General features: G+C 48.6%; 1 protein-coding gene across 1 annotated transcript in view; it reads left to right on the top strand.

Moving 5' to 3' along the window:
• Positions 1-832: 832 nt before the first annotated feature.
• PAX5 (paired box 5) overlaps positions 833-17,287 on the top strand; it is a 177,734-nt gene continuing 161,279 nt past the window's right edge. The window contains exons 1-3 of the mRNA XM_007197009.1: positions 833-875; positions 6,661-6,826; positions 12,386-12,583. Coding sequence (XP_007197071.1) covers positions 833-875; positions 6,661-6,826; positions 12,386-12,583 — 407 coding nt within the window. The remainder of the gene's footprint in view (positions 876-6,660; positions 6,827-12,385; positions 12,584-17,287) is intronic.

Genomic DNA, 17,287 nt, shown 5'->3' with positions numbered 1-17,287 from the left:
TGCGAGGCAGATACTCAGGCGAGGAGGAGATCGTCGCTGTTGTCCCCATTCCTGGTCCCGGCGATGAGGGAGCAGCGGGGGCCGCGGGAACTTTGAAGGCAGTGGGTCCCAGGGTGTGAGGGCTGCAGGCTCCCGGGGACTCCAGAGTCTTGGCCCCAACCTCAGTGGCGTAAGCGTCTCAGAACCCGCCAGGACCCCAGCGCCGCCAGAGAGGAAGTTCTTTGCAACTTCGTCCGAGACGTCGGAGAGCCGGGTGGAGAAGAGCTGAAGCGGCAAGTCCGAGCCCCAGAGACTCAAAGAAGCAGAAAGGGAAAGGATCCGGTGGGGACCGAGGGATCGAGGAGAGACTCCAGAGGCAGCGAGGCCGCGGAACCAGCCTGGCAGCCCGCGGGCCTCGCTGCCGCCCGAGTGAAGCCAAGGGCTGTGTGTCCCACAGGCCTCCTTAGAGCCGCTCCTACAGGAGGCGGGGGGGCTCCAGGCCGTCCCGGAGGCGGGCCCCTAAACTATGCCCCCGAAGCTGCGGGCGCCTTGGCCGCAGCTACCCCGGGCCGGGTGCGGAGCCGACGCCTGAGCCAGCCCGGGAGGGAAGCCACCAGGAGTTGGGCGCACCGCTCCCAGCCGGACTGTACTAGCGCCGTTTCCCGCCTCTAGGCGCAGCTCTCGGCGATCTCCGGCAGAGCGGGTCTGAGAGAGGAACAGAAGCTCCAGCAGTGCTTTCTGAGCCCAGCTCGCACAGTTCCCGGCCTGGCGGCGCGGCTCCGTAGCCTCGCTGGGCAGCCCCTTGGCGCCGGGAGGCGGCAGCGTGGGCCGGCCTGCAGTCTGGAGCGCCCCGATGGAAATACACTGTAAGCACGACCCGTTTGCATCCATGCATAGTAAGTAGGCGGCGAGCTCGCTTCTCTCACTCTCCCGCCGGGACGGGGTTGGGGGTGCCGGACCGCGGGGCAGGTACTAAGGACGGGAGGACCCAGGACTTTTGTGGCCGCGCAGTCAAGTTTGCAAAGTGCAGGGCTTCCAGGCAGGGGATGTGGAGCAAAACTCCTGGTCGACCAGGCCGGAGCACCTGGCACCGGGAATCCCGCCTCCAGCAACCGGTAGTGTAGGCAGCGAGCTGCAGTCTTTCCGGGGCTCCGGCAGCAACATCTCAGCGTGCCGGGAGATTCCTGACTCGGACCCGGAGAGGGCTTTGGGCCGGGCCAGTTGGAGGGCACGAAGTTGTAGGGAGAGGTCATTCTGAGTCTCAGACAGCGCCCCACACCCGGATCCCGACGGCGCCTTTTTCAGCGGTGGGGCTGATTAAAACTGGGGCTTGGAGGGACAGTGGGGCCCCAAAAGTGCCTGTGTGCTTGTATGTGTGGAGGAAGAGGTTGAGAGCTAAGCGAGGACACCAGGTCCAGAGCTCCAAAGGCATCCTGGAGTTGAGGAGTGGGATTTGAAAAATCAACGAAGTAGCCGTCCCTGAGCTGAGCTTCTGCTTAGAAGCCTCCAGTTCATACAGAGACCCTTAAAGACACTATCAAGTCCTCTGCAGGACGCTTGCCTCATGATGGCTTCTCCCCTTTAAAAAAAAAAAAAAATCAAGAAGAAGAAGCCAATTAGTCACCATACAGGCACCCTCGCCTTCTGAAAGACACCGCGTGTGTAGGAGACGGGAAGGGTCATTTTGGGCGCAGGCGAGGCTGGCCGGCTGCCTGACCCGTCGGGATCCGCCAGTTCACCCGTTAGTACACCCTCCTGTGAGATGAGCGGTCCTCTCACGGTGAGTTAACGCCGGATTAGATTCGGAGATTTCGAGGAAATTCCAAGTGGAACGAATCGTATTTTCCTTCTGAGCGCTGCACAGCTGGGCTGGAGCAAGGCGCCAGGCTTCGGCCGCATCCAGCCGGGTGCCCAGCTCGGGCCCCCACGGACCTCCGGTCCGGGAATTGCTTCTGCGCTGGGAGCCCTCCCCAAAGCTTCAGACAGCCCAGGATCCTGCTTACTTAGCCTTGGATCCCCTATTTAACAAAGGCAGCAGAGACCCGGCTGGAGAGAAGGCGAGCTCCCCGGGCGAATATGTCCGTTTCTGCCCCGGAGGGCCGAACTGCCTGGTAGGCAGGGAAATGCTGATCTAAGCTGCTGGGCTGGCTGCGGGCAAGTCAGTTTCTCTTTGTGTCAGTTTCACGAGTCCGAGATCATCCACCAAAGCAGTGGAGAGATTTGTGGAGAGAAGCCGATTTCTCGGATTCCAGCCCAAACGATTCCTCACCGTTTGGGGCCTATGCCAAAACGGTTTCCAGTCCGTGGTGACCCCAGCGCCCCCAGCAGCCGTCTCCTGTGCAGACTTAGCCCGGCTCAGGGGAGGCTCTGATCTCGCACAGTGAGCCAGAAAGCAAAGGAGTTGGGGTCAGTACTCTGAGAGGTGACCAAGCCCTTAGCTTAGTCAAGGAGCGATTTGAGGACAAAATGAGGAGGGCTGCCCTTGCGCTTCTATCCTCGCCTGCAGGGATCCGCTCACTGCTTCCTTCTGCACAGAGCCTGGTGGCCCAGAGGTTGTGCCCCAGCCCTTGGGGAGGTCACATCAGAACTGGTGGTCCCATGACTGTGCATGAGGCTGAAGAAGGCAGCTCCTTCCAGGTGCGGGTTAGCCAACCGCTAATGCCTGTCTCTGTCCCTCCTTGTCCCAGCTCTCATCTGCCCCCTCCTTGAGAAGTACTCCCTCCTTCTGTTTTCAATTTCCCTTGCAGCATGGTGGGGGCTTGGCCCCGGCCTGCCTAGCTTCCAGAGCTGCCTTCTCTGGAAGTGCCCTTGGTTCTGACGCCCAAAGCTATTTGCTTGCACAATGTAGGCCCCAATTTGTTGGAGATTGAGTGGAGGGGTGCACAGTAGATCCTGAGAAGTTGCCTGGTTAGTAGGGACTCAGACCATGTCCCACCTTCTCATCTTCCTTCTTGGCCCTGGTCAGTTTCTTCCTCCAGCTCCTTTCCCCTCTCCCCCACTAGAGGGTGGCTTCTGTGGGGAGGTGGTGTAGGGGGAGGGGCAGGCATCGCCAGGATATGGGCTTCTGAGTTCTGTTGCCTCCACCCCCAGCTATAGTTACCAGTTATTAAGCACCTTTATACCCAGTCTCCTCCCTGAGTGTCTTCTAAACTTTCAGCTACACCTATTTTACAGAGTATGATCTCGAGGTCAGACAGACAAAAGGACTGACAGGAAGTTCACATGGACAAAGCTGGAGGCAGTCTTTTGAGGATTCACAGAAGGGGAGAGAGAGGGACTCAGATTCCAGAGAGTGGGCAGTGGACCTCTGGGTGGCTGCACACAAGTGCAAGGCACTATCTGTCTGGTTTAACTATGTCTGTATCCATGGCCCCACTGTCCATATGTGCCGGCACCTGTCTGTCAGAGTCCATTAAGGAGATTTCATCCCTGCCTTTCCTGTGTTCCTGTTTGCATGTTTGTGTGTCCCTTCAGTCATCCTCTCTGATGTCAATAGGGGGAACTTCAATGACCCTGTGGATCCTGGAGTTGAATCTACCACTGAGTCAGCACAGACCCTTTCCCCAAGACGCTATGCCCAGGTGTGGTCTTTGGGGCTGTGGACAGGGGGGGCCCTGGTGGGCAGCATGTCCTTATCAGGGCCTGAGGAGCATCTGTGGAGTCCAGCCCCTTCCAGACCAAAGCCACAAAGGCCCCAGGGGCATCTGCAATTCAACCCTTCTCCCCTGCCCTCCCCTCCTCCAAACCCTGCTCTGTTTGCCCTGTGGAGGCGGGGCTGTGTTTCTCTTGTATCTGCGTGTCTGTTTCCTGGTCTTTGCCTTGATTTGTTTGCATCTGTCTCTGTGTCAGTCTCTGTAAATTCTACTTGACCCTAAAAAGTGTAGCTGAGTCCATGTCTCCCCCCAACACCTCCCACGTAATGAACCCTCACTCAGCTGGAGTCCGTAGGAAGTAGAGGATGGGACTTGGCTTCTCTGAAGAAGTGCAGGGTTGGAGCTGGGGTCCCAGAAAACAAAGGTCCCCCTCCACAGATGTCCCCTGTCTTCCAAATGCCCCCATGCTGGGCTTCCTCCGTTTTTCTCTTCTCTCCTCTTGCCTCCCACTGTACACCACATTTACCTTTCTTTCCTTTCTCTTCTCCCCGTTCTGGCCAATCCATTCCTTTTTCTCCTCCTCTTCATTTCTAACCTGAGGCTTCCCTTCCAGGCTCTCTCTCCTTGCTGTGTGTCTCATTTCATTGAGTTCCCGCTCTTTGTACACTTGCCCTCACATCTCTTTTCCTGATTTCTTTCCCTGTCCTCTTGCCTCCCTTCTCTCGGGTTTCTGGTTTCACTTCTTTCCAGTCTTGGGGTAAGTGAGAGACATTGCCTTCTCAGACTTCAGTTTTAAATCACCAACCCACCACCCTTGACATGCTCTAATAGATAGGACTGGGAGAGAAGCAGAGGGCCAAGTGGGTTTGGGGGCCTTTCCAGGAAGTTGAGGGACATAGGGGGCCCCCAGGTCATCCTGGGTCTGGTGTCAGCTGTGGATATGTGGATCAGACTCTGCAAGAGCATTGGTAGCCTGGCCTTTGAGGTCAAGACTAGAGGGTATGGGGACCTGCTGTCACCTAGAGTGTCTGACCCTTAGGTTTTTTTCCATGACACAAACAGTCCCCAAAGCTCACAAATGTCCTGCAGGACTGCTTTTGGAATTTAAGGTCTCTGAAGTTTGCCACTGTGTTTTGGGCAGAAAATTTAAATTGCCAGTAGTATAGGGAACAGGCCATTACAGATGGCTCCAATGCCTGACTAATAGGTTATCTCAAAAGTGCGCTAGGTGCTTTTAGCTTCCTTTTTGTCCTCTCAGATAAGCTTGTACCAATTTTCAATTTACTTGCCTCTTAAATCCAGCTTATTATTGAAAGATCCATACAACTCTTTTTTATTAGGAGCCCCCAACCCCAGAACAAAGCTTTCTTAAGCCCCTTGACTAGGGGTGGCTGTAGTCTTTTTGTTTTAGATGAACTATGCAGTTGTGTTCTTAACTATAAAATTCTATTCGAGATGGTTTTCCTTTTTCTTATGTCTGGAGTGTTTTAGAACAATTAAAACTGTTTAAAGCTCATTTTGAAAATCAAAAAAGAAATTCAGCTTAGAACTAGAATTAAGTACTGTCGTCACCTATAAAATGTTTTTTTTTCCCCTTGAAATCAGCCTGAACTTGAAAATTTGGGGAAATATTCAATTTGGACTCTCATGGTAAACTTCAGTGAATAGCTTTGGCAGTTTTTAAGAAATAGGTTATGTTATGGGTAGTGTTTTCCCCTCTATTTCAGATACTGTGCATGAACCTGGATAGTAGTTGAGTGCTGGGGGGGAATAGCTGAGATGAGGTGGCTATTTTATGTTTTAGAGTTGGAGTGTGTGTGTGTGTGTGTGTGTGTGTGTGTGTGTGTGTGACCTCTGAGATGCCCTGGCTTCCCTGGTACAGTCAAGTCCCTGGCAAGTCCCAGTTTAGGAGAAGATTTCCCCCTCCTTGGCCTCTGAGCTGCCAGCAGCATTGGTGAATGCTTGGACTTGGCTTCTGGCTTTTGACAGTCCTCAGCGATGTCAGTTAGTGGCTGATTAACAGCTACAAGGTCAATGATGTTGCTACACTGGATCACTCTGTGTTTACTGGTTTGGCTCTTCATTTACTTAGATCCCTGTTTCCCTCCAGATGGACCTTGATGTAAGAGAAGGGAGCTTATTGGGTGCAGGCGATACTTTCCCGAGCTCTTTTTACTTAAAATCCATCCCAGAGCCCTTGTAAAACCTGGGACTCAGAAGCCTTCTCCGGCTTCTTTATTTCCCCTGAACCAACTTAAAGCTGCTTGTTGATTGCAAAACACTCCAAAAATTCCAGGGAAACTCCTTTATAACAAATCCTGATACACTAGAGTGAAATGTGATCCTTTGACCCATTTCTTTTGTGTGCTCTAAGAGGGTACAGTGGTCAAGTCTGCATGTCAGCCTCACCTTTTTTGTTTGTTTATTTTTTTCCCCATCTTTATTGAGGTATGAGTTGCACCTTCTTAAAGAAAGGGTTTTTATCATGGCAATGGTTGGGTTTTGTCTCAGTAATCTGCAGATACTACTAAAAAAATGTTTTTAAAGTCCTTAGCCCTTGAATCAGATTGCTGATTTAAAAAATATTCCCCCCCCACCCCCGAGATCTAGCTTTTTAGAGCAGTCCTTTTCACTTTTAAAGATATTTGTTAAAAGGAAAGAGTTGCATTTTTAAAAATCTCTTTAAATTTTATGCATTTTGAAATGTATTTTCTCCCTAGGATCTATCTTAGACCTCAGCATCATGTATATGATAAGTTCTGTCCCTGGTATAGCTTGAGGTCTTCATATATTCCACTGTTAAAAAAAATTATAAAGAAAATGCTAGTAACTAAAGGAAACATAGTATGGAGATGCTTGCTATCAATAGCCCAACTGACTGGCTGAAGATGGACAAAGGCTAAGGTTAATTTTAAAAAACAATCTGAGGTGTTCATGTAGCCTGCATGATCAGACCCCAGGCTCAAGATAGCCAGCCCGCAGCCATTTCTGATCAGAGGGACTCTGGGTGCTCAAAGCAGTGTTTCTACTCCTGTGTGACTGGTTCTAACCACCCTTTCCCTTGCCTTTTGTTTCTGATCTGTTTCAGGACATGGAGGAGTGAATCAGCTTGGGGGGGTTTTTGTGAATGGACGGCCACTCCCGGATGTAGTCCGCCAAAGGATAGTGGAACTTGCTCATCAAGGTGTCAGGCCCTGCGACATCTCCAGGCAGCTTCGAGTCAGCCATGGTTGTGTCAGCAAAATCCTCGGCAGGTAAAGGCAGGCGCTTCAGGCTTCCCTTGATTTTTCAAATAATGACCTAAAACATGACCCAGAAGCTGTCCAATGTGGCAGTGTCAGAGTGAGAATCATGGTGGCACTTCTCTCACATGCATAGCACTTTGGAGTTTGCAAAGCCCTTTTGAGGCCATTCAGTTCAAAGTAGCCCCAGGAAACCCCTGTTGTGGAATGGGGTGACTCAGATAAGAGGGTGACATGTTTTCTGAAAGCCTGGTGAATTATTCCAAAGAACCCACGAGTAAGAGGTTCTTAGGAATTTCCCCCACACATCTTTGGTGAGCTCAGGGCCTTAGCAGGGCTGAGTGGAAAATCTACAAGTTATAAAATCACATAACCAGACTTCAATGTTTCATTTTAATGTTTTCAAAAAGCACATTCCAGGGGCTTCCCTGGTGGCGCAGTGGTTGAGAATCTGCCTGCCAATGCAGGGGACGCAGGTTCGAGCCCTGGTCTGGGAGGATCCCACATGCCGCGGAGCGACTCGGCCCGTGAGCCACAATTGCTGAGCCTGCGTGTCTGGAGCCTGTGCTCGGCAACGAGAGGCCGCGATAGTGAGAGGCCCGCACACCGCGATGAAGAGTGGCCCCCGCTTGCCACAACTAGAGAAAGCCCTCGCACAGAAACGAAGACCCAACAAAGCCATACATACATACATACATACATACATAAAAAGAATGTAAGCAGACAAGAATAGCATTAAAAAAAAAAAAAAAAAAGCACATTCCATTTTTAAAAGTCAGCTGTCATTTTCAGTTTTGGGTTATCATCTACCTTATTATTTTGGGCTGTAGTGTTTTCCTTCTGTATGTTTTGTTTCCTTCATAGTGACAGGCATCCTAAATATATATGAAATTAGAGAAGGGAAAAAAAAAACCCCAAACAAACACTAACTCTCAAATCTGACATTTGAAAGGTGCCACTTGACCCGGTGATTTGCTGCAAGCAAAATACTAACAATGCCAATTCTCCCAGAGGGCTCTGCAGCCTCTTAATGCGCCTGTTTATTTTCTCGGGTGAGATGGTCCAGGGAAGCTTGTTTTGAGATGAGGAGACAAATCTAGAGGGCGAAGTGACTGACTCAGGTCCATCTAGCCAGTCAGCCAGCACTCAGGCTGGGAAGAGGCCTTAAGAACTCCGAGACCATCTGCATCTCACTGTACTCCCAAACCAAAGCCGCAAGTGTGTTTCCAGGCATGTGAAGTTGTTATAGGTCTGCCCTGGCAGCCAGGAACATTCTCGGGTTTAGCTGTCAATGCTCTCTCAGGATTTCTCTTGCCAGGTCAGAAAACAACCTTTGGCCTGTAGCTTGCGTTATGGTTTGAGAACAGGCGCCTGAATAGAAAATAAATATTTTGAAGTATGTCAGTGCCATCGTGATTTCCTGCTTACTCTTTCCCTTCCATCGGCTGGAATTTAAGACGTCCTCTCAGATGGAGGGAACAACAGTATTTAACCTTGAGGAGACTCGCTGGAGGCCGAGAGAAGAGGTTTCAGGGCCAGGGGTATGGCAACCCCTTTAGAGACCATATCCCCCTGTTTATTCCTTATGCCCCTGCCCACCCCAGGTCACCCTAGCCATGGAGGCTGTGCGCTCCACTCCTGTTTAGCACTCAGCAGCAAACGAGCCCCAGCCCGAGTTCAAGGAGAAGGTCAGGACATCAGCGTGGTGTTCTTGTTAGATGGTGATTTTAGGCAGGAGGATGAGAGTGTAAGTCGAAGGAAAAAGAAAAAAACTAGAGGAGAGGGAGATAAAGAGAAGAGAAAGAAAAAACAAAACAGAAAAGAAATGGACTGATTTAAAACGAGAGAGAAACAGAAAGAGAAATGAAGACAAGATAGAAAGACAGAGAAAAGAAAAATATTTCAGACCATCTCCGAGTGAATCTTAGATATCTTCTTGGGAAGCCTTCTCATTGTACGGAGGTAGAGAGAGAGAGAAAAAAGAGGCCCTTCCTTTGTTTTTGCTGAGATGTCTTTGCTGAGCCGACATTTTGCTTGCTATTTGAAATCTTCTCAGGGCAAGATGCTGAGCCCTTCTCAGAGGGGACATCCAGATGCCGGGTCCTCATGTTCTGGTGCCCGGGAGCCCTCCACGTCTTCCCTGGGGGACTGAAGGAGAGAGACAGTGACCCTCCCAAGCCCAGTCGGCAGCCTCCCGCGGCCCGGAATAGATTTGTCACTAGGTAGAGTGGCACTCGGAAGTTACGCGCCGCTCCGGTGCCTGGCCGTTTAAGTTGTCAACAATAAATTGGAATTTCATAGCTCATTATTTTCATAACTAAGAACCACAGTGGACAAAATGTCACTCTAATTAGAACTGCCTTTTAAGAAACAAGTTCAGCCCTAAAACAGTGTGACTGGGAATTTCTGAACTGGGGTTGTTCCATCCACTGATTTTTTTTTTTTTTTTTGGTCACCGAAGAATTTGATGGGCGCACACAGGGTGACAGATTGTCGAGAGCGTGTGGTGTGTGGTGGCTGTGGTTTTCAGAGGCTGCATGGCAAGGCAGGCAGAGTCCCTGGGGCAGGCAGAGTCATCTCGGGAAGGTGGCGGTCTGCCAGGAGTATGGGCCTTCAGTCCACAGAGCTCAAGGCTCTGGAGGGGCTCGAGGGGCACAGCCCGGTGGCATGTGAGACCCATTTAAATCCACCCAGAAAGCTGGGCTGTTGTCTTCTTTCACTGGAGCCTGGCTGGGAGGTTCAGGCCATTTGGAACTGGGTGGTATGTTACACAGTAGTAAACACTCAGAGGATTTTAATCCGCAACACGTGCTCTTTATGTTTTACAAAGCTTTTTCTTAACCATTCTGCATTTCTGTCTTCACAACAGCCCTGCAAGGTAGGCAGGGCGACCATCCTCCCCTTATTATACAAATGGGATAACTGAGGCCCAGAGAGGTTGAGTTGGTCAAGGTCACACAGCGAGTTAGTATCAGAGCCACTGACTGGCACCTATACCTCTTTACTCGCAAACTAATGTTCTTTGCGCCGAACTGCACTGTGTGTTAGTGGCTATTGTTTGTCTTGTTGTGTATAAGCCAAAGCGCTGCGTGGCTGTTTTGCTGAGATGAAAGGGTGGTTATTTAGTCTGACACAGTTGCCAGTTGGGGTTTTCTGGAGTGACAGGGCTACCTTCTAAGTGCCTGGCCCATGTGTCAGTCAAAAGGAAGACAGAGACCTCTTGTGTCAAGACCGTAGCTGCCTATGGTTGGCCGTGTTCAGGTGGGATGGATGGAGAGCCATGGGCACTGCCATCCACAGCCATACAAGCAAGACAAGTGCTGGGGGGTGAGGTTTCATCCTGCCACCCTCTCAGAGTTTCTGCGTGAATACTGCAGTCCCATTCAGCTAACATATATGAGCGCAGGGTTGTCTGTGTGTCTGAACCCCCGCCCCAAGATAGTGCCTGACCTAACAGACCCTCTGTGACTATTGATTAAGTGAGTGAATGAGTGACAAGATGCATATGGAAATGCCTAGTAAACAGTAAAGCTCTCTACAATTGCATGGGATCATTATTATTAGTATTAGTATTATTTTAATTTTTACAACTAAAGCAGCAGCTTGTTCTAGTGCAAAGAGCACTGAATTCAGAGTCAGGTTTGAAAGCCCAGGACTGCTTCTAAGTTCCAGAAGGGAGTTGGGCAAGATACTTAATCTTCTGATCATCGGTTTTCCCTTCTATAAAACCATACTGGCCTCTCAGGATTGGTGTGAGGATGAAGATAATTCAAGGAAGACTCTGTAAACTTTGAGGCACTGTGACTAAATAATGAGTTGTTGTGTTGATAGTAACAGATATTTTTCTATTGTAAAGTTGAAAGGATCTGCCGAATCTGCAGAGATTGCTGTGTGCTTTGATTTAGATACTTTTTTTAGACTTTTGGCAAAAAAGTATTTTCTTGGATATCTCTAAAAACCTATTTGTGACTAATAACAAATTTTTAGCAATTAGAGAATGAAAGAGCACAGATTGAGTTTTGCTTTATGGTCCAAATTTGTACATGACTCACTCTTCTTAGTGAAAAACAGAATTTGCGCATCCACGTCACTGGTCCCAAATTATTTCATCTGTTTCTAGAGTGTTCACTAACTTGGCCCTAATCAGACTTACCCAAGCTGAGAAGCATCTCTTTAAATGTAACCAGTCATTGTTCTGGGTTACCTTTCCCACCCATCACATAGGAGAATCACCGCTTTCCCTTAGCTATTATAAACTCTTGTTAGGTTTAAAATTTTCCAGCAATTTCTAAAATGTCTTTTTCATTGAAAACTTTTTTCAACTGCAAGATAATCTTTGCAAGAGGAAGTCAAGAATTCCTCTGTAAATGTTGAGAGAGACGTCCAGTGAAGGCTCAGATTCAGAAAAGGAATCAAGTAATTTTTTTCCCCTGAAATATTCTTTCATGGCACTCTTTTCCCTGGTCTCGGTTTTACTGTAAAACTCTGACATCCTATTTGCATTAACGAGGAAGAGCTGATAGCATGGAAATGTCCTTAGAAACAGTGATTTACCTCAGGGGAGGTCCCTGGAAGAGCTGCAGTGACTTGTGGTTGGGTGTTTTTGTTTGTTTGTTTGTTTGTTTTTCTGATTGCTTGGGTTTTGACTTATACGTAACTCATATTTCTAGTTAATTCTGGAATCCAACACTCTTTTTAATTTTACACCAGGGTTATTGTTTATCTCTTATGGAAAAAGAAGTTGCACTTTGAGGGACAGTTTCACAGAATGAGTCTGCTAGGGGATGGGAGAGCTGGCAAATTAAAGGCACAGGGCAATTTTCTTGGGAAATTGTAGCTCAGGAGGCTGGGCCACAGTCCTAGTTTGGCCACTGGATCTTGAGTGACCCTGGGCAAGCCATTTAATCTCTGTGGATCTCTGTTTATATCTGTAGATGGGGACCTATTTGTTTATTCGTTCACTCATTCAGTCATTCAAAACTGAATTTTGTGCTTTAGAAATTAGAAATTCAAAATTATGTGCTTTAGAAGTGTTGTGGGGATCAAAGGGGAAAACCAACTTGAAAGATTTCTGTAAACTGTCAATGGTAGATAAATGTGACAGAATTAATTAATTAATTAATTAACTAACTAATTAATGCAGAGCATTCCAACCAGCGCTGTCCAATAGAAATGTAATGTGAGCCATGAATGACATTTAAAATTTTCTAATAGTATAGTACATTAGAAAAGGAAAAAGAAACAGGTACAATTAATTTTAATTCTATATTTTATTTAACCCAATATATTAAAAGATGATCATTTCAATATGTAACCAATAGAAAAATCATTAATGAGATTTTTACTTTTTTTTGTACTAAGTTTTGAAAACCTGGTGTGTATTTGCCACTTATAGCACATCTCAATTCAAACAAGCCACGTTTCAAATGTTCAAAAGCCACATATGGCTAGTGGGTACGTACTGGACAGCACAGGTCTGGACGTTTCCTGGACAGAGTAGTCCATTATTTTGTTACCAACACCCATTTTCCAGGTCTCTCACGGCTAAGCTCCTCTCTCCTTGGGTCCTAGGTATTATGAGACGGGGAGCATCAAGCCTGGGGTAATTGGAGGATCCAAACCAAAGGTTGCCACACCCAAAGTGGTGGAAAAAATCGCTGAGTATAAACGCCAAAATCCCACCATGTTTGCCTGGGAGATCAGGGACCGGCTGCTGGCGGAACGGGTGTGTGACAATGACACGGTGCCCAGCGTCAGTTCCATCAACAGGTGAGGGGCTGGTGCCTGTGGGAGGCTAGGGGTCTGGGTGGGGTGGGGATACTGGGGGCTCTGCATGTGCCTTTCCTGGAGATCTGGTCTCTCCTTTCACCAAGTCCCCATAGGGGTGATCGGACAGGAGAGATGCTAACAGGGCTGAATGCATCGCTCTATCACCCTCTCTTCTCTCCAAATTGGGCAGGTGTCCTAAGCTCAGGGAGGGGAGGCTATGCCAACACTCTGGCTGCTGCAGATTCTTCTGAGCCCAGAGTCATTTCCATCACTCCCTTCACCACTTGCCTCTGCACGTGAAGCACCGCACAGTGAATTGTCCTGTTAGGCCTTCACAAATTTCACTTCCTTGCAAGCCCATCCTCAAGGCTGGCACTGGCCCACCTCAGGGCTTCCCAGGAGGAAAATTCCAGCCTCTAGTTTGCGCAGAGTTTGAGCTATTGAGTGTGGGGAACAGAGCCCGGACTTGCAGTTGGGAGATTTTAGCTCCTGTGCCAGCTCTGCCACAAACTCAGTGTGACCGTGACAAAGCTCTTCCTCTCTCTGAGAGCCCAGGATCTTGGTGGTGCTGATGTGGGTCTGTGATTTCCAAGAGTGACATCCAGGATGCTAAGATCCTGTGGAGTTAGGGGGTTGCCCTCTCCCCAGTTGCCCCGAATCTCACCCGTGGGGAGAAAGATCCAGAGAAATACCATGAATAACAGGCTGGGGATCTTCTTGGGAGCTCCTTCTTTTTTCCAGTCTGGTCCAGAATACATCCAACAGAGCTCTCAGAGCTTCAAAACTGAATTCCTGAAGGAAAGTTTTCTACCGTAGATGGTGCTGTCTCAACTCCATTGAAAGCCATAAAGTCAAGGATGACGTTGTGAGATTACAGAAATGATTGTTCTCTAAACCCCACAAAGAAAAAAGAAGCCAGCAGACTGAAAACCTGAACAGTTCCCATTTCTCCAAGGCCACGCCCTGCTCTTGTCAGTGCAGAGCCTGTCTGGGCATAGGGGATCCCTCACCCCCAGCAACTGAGGTGATCAGACCAGATCCCCTCTGGTCCTGACATTGTTCCTTCGGTGATGACTCAAATGCACAGAATCACTGTGTGATTTTCCGTGTTGGTGTTTTGAGTCCTGCTATTTCATAAACCATTAGCCTGTTTTTTGTTTCTTCTCTCAGCAAACCTTTACCTTGGCTCTGACATCCTTCAAGGTGCTACGAAGAGAGAGGGGAATCAGGCATATGGTCTCTTAGTCTCTGTTCTAGAGGGGCTCCTTATCCAGGGAGGGACTCTGGCTTTCACTGAGAAGTCTGGATAGCCTGCCATAGGTACAGAATTGCTGGAGAGGTAGCAATTATTGTGGTGGGTCTGAGGGGCATCACTCCGGTTCTCTTCTGGCTTATGAGTGGCTCCGTGTGCTTTCTGAGTCCCCTACTGCCAGCTCTTTGAAAGATTTCCATGACACAAAGCAACATGACTTTTCCGCCTACCTGTGTCTCCAAAATCCCTAACATGGAGTGAGGGCTGCTCTGCTGAGATCAGTGAAGGAGCAGTCAGCCTGCTCTGCAGAGGAGCCTCTAGCAAACTGGTGGTCAGGCTCTGGAGGCCCCGAGATTTTTCAATCTAGGTTATACATGTGGTTTGAAAGATACCTCAGGTTGCCCGTGGGGGTCACAAACCTTAATGCCAATATGGGGTCAGACAGATGATGTAACAAGGGAAGTGGCCCAGGCATAAGGCAACAGGGGAAGGTCGGTCTGTGGCAAACTAGGAACACAAGCTCTATTGAAGGGGCAGTTGCCTCTCGGCTCTAGCTGAAAGCTGCCAGGAATGTGGGCCCGGTGGTAGCCAGATTTTTTTTCCGTTCTTAAAGAGGAGCCAGAAACTAGGACTTGTGTGTGCATGTATTTGTACATTTGTGTATATGAAATCTCTATATCTTTAAACAGTGGCAACTAATGTCGATGAGAAAATGCCTTTGTGGGACAAGCATAAATCATTTTCAGGGCCCCAACTTCTATCTTCTGTCATACAAGGAGGAAAACTGTTTTGTGATGAAGTTATTTTAATGTACTTTAGAAAAATATAACTAGCACTTGAAACCAGTGAGTGTGAACTTTATGAACTATCCCCCCCATTTATGGTAAAGAACTAATATTGCTTTATAAAATAAGTCTAAGTCAAAAAGTAAGTGATTTGAAAGAAACATATGAAGCAAATAGAGCACAGTGATTACAGATGTGGTGAAGGCTATGAAGGGGTACTTGAATGAGTGTCCAGGGAAATCATGGCTCAACTGATGCTTTGTGCCCAGAGCCGTGCTGTGTGGAGGGTCAGACTGCTAGTTGCTGGGGCCATGACTAGCCTCAGGGGCCTCCTGGGTGTCCCAGTCCATAACGGTGGCCCGGTGGCTCCACCGGCTGTACCTCTAAGGTGCTGCCATATCTGGGGTCTCCTACGGCCCTCAAAGCTTAGCTCTCTCTTGTGACAGGTATAGAAACTAAGGCCCAGATGGGGAGTGCACAGGAACAATGATTTTGAGCTAGAGGTGGGAGTAGAGCCCAGGTTCCCCGATGGTAAGAGAAGGGATGTTTCTTTCTGCCACTCTCCAGTAGGACTCTGGCAGGACAGAACTGAGGATCTGTGAGGAGAGAGACAAGGAAGGGCAAACAGCCATCCCTACTGCATTCCCAATCCATTCCTGAGCCTCACAGCCTGTATGTTTTGCTGCCTGTCGGCAGGCTTCCTCTGTGATCTATAGCCCTTTCCTGTGCTCCTCTCTGGGGTTCCTCCCGGGAGCACTCTCTGGCTCCTCACCACATTCTTCTGTGAGAGCTCTTTGGTGTCTTTAGCAACAGACCGCGCAATGCAAATAAACTAAGTGCGGGACAGTCTTGTGTTGCTGCATCCACCCCCCAGCTCGGCACCCACAAAGCCTGAGGCATCCCAGCACACAGTTTTATTTTCCATATAAAGATCCCACTGCATTCAAACAGATTCAGCTTCTAAATAACTGTCTTGCAAATGTTGTGTAAGAGGGTCCATAGCTCCCTCTCCCAGCCCCTGCTTCCCCGGGAGGCAACGTCTCACTATTCCAATACTTCAGACATCTAGGGACGGAAAGGTGGCTGGATCTGTAGCTACCCTGGTGGCCACAGGGCCGTCTCCACCTTCCCCACCAGAAGTGTGTGCCTTCCTGCTGCCTTCTGGGGATCCTGCCTGGGAAACCATGACTGACATGGGGTGAAGCAACACTGAACCAGTTCTGCTAGGCTTGTGGGAGATTCCCTGGGACACAAAGCATCATGTTTATGTGGCTTCTTAAGGACAAATACATGCTGGGGTGTTGCACAACCTGCATGAAGGTTCTTGGAATCCAGCCTGAGACAGTTGGAGGTGACTGTCTTAAAGCTGACCCCAATGCCGGGTGGAACGGAGCCTTCCTTCTTCGTCCGTTCCAGTCCCGAGGCTCTAAACCAGGGGCCGAGTGACATTCCCAGCTTAGAGGGGCAGCTCTATTTAGTACCAACCAGTGGTTGTCCTGTGAGGATGCGGGGCCGGTATTCTGGGTGTTCAGATTTTTCAAGAGAAGCTAGAAATCCACGTATTTATGTAAACACTCCCAACTTACCAATACTGGCAACTAATTCAAATGAAAATAAATATACTGTGCAGGCCAAACAAACCTTGTCCAGGGATGGATGTGGCCTGGGGATGACCATCTGTAAACTCTGCTCTTCATCCTGACTTGGGCAACAAGCCTTCTGGTATCGTTCATCCCTTCCCTCTTTCTTCTCCACATCAGCCGCAGGTGTGAGTGTCACCTGTGGACTCTCTCGCAGCTTGGCCTAGTTGGACTCTTGGTTTCTGGATTCTTAACACAGCTGATGGCCCAGGATTCTTACTGCAAGATGGCAGTTTGATCAGTGAGGTAGACGTGGGTATTTCTCTCAGTCTTATAGCCCCATTTCGTTTTTTAAGGCACCACGATTTTCTCTTTCAGTGGAATTTTGTATGTGGTGTTGGGGAGGTGGTGGCTGGGGTGATGGTGAGAAGACCTAGCCTTTCAAAGCAGCGGAGGTGATGTTGAAAAGGGATCCTTACAAGTGCCTGTAATGTCTAAAGTTCCTCGGACTTTGAATCTTCGGACTCTAGATGGATTTTGAATCCAAATAGGCTTTATGCCTCATACAGGCAGTATTTAGCAGAGGGACTGCTTCCTTTGAATGTGGCTCAAAGAAAAGTGCTCGGGCATGGGAGCTGACTTGCTGTGGGACCTTGGGCAGGTCATTTGAGCACTCTGGGCTTTAGTTTCCTCATTTATAGGAATTCTTTGATTGCTGAGCTTCCTTCTCCATTGGACCATCTAGAATGATCATATGGCATCCAAGGTCATGCTCATGCTCAGCAAAGCAAAGGCTGCACCTCTTAGCATTGACTGTCAATTAGCTCTGAATGTCTCTGGTTTAGAACAGGTCCAGAGCATGGCTCTTATTGTGATGAGTCCTGATGTTAATTTTTTAATTTTTAATTTTTTTAGAATTGCTATGATTCAATTATAGTCTTGTTCTTCCCACTCCCATTTCTTCTCAATGGAAAATGATGCTCTTTGTTCTTTTCTTGGCAGCTGCTACAAGCAGATGGGCAGAATTTCTATCTCTGGGGATGGGTTTGGAGGGTTCCCTATGATTCAAGTCTTCCTTATAAAGGAA

Source organism: Balaenoptera acutorostrata, chromosome 6 (assembly GCF_949987535.1).
Source record: "Balaenoptera acutorostrata chromosome 6, mBalAcu1.1, whole genome shotgun sequence".
NCBI lineage: Eukaryota > Metazoa > Chordata > Mammalia > Artiodactyla > Balaenopteridae > Balaenoptera > Balaenoptera acutorostrata.
The sequence above is the reverse complement of the archived record's forward strand: the minus strand, read 5'-3'. Positions and strand labels throughout refer to the sequence as shown.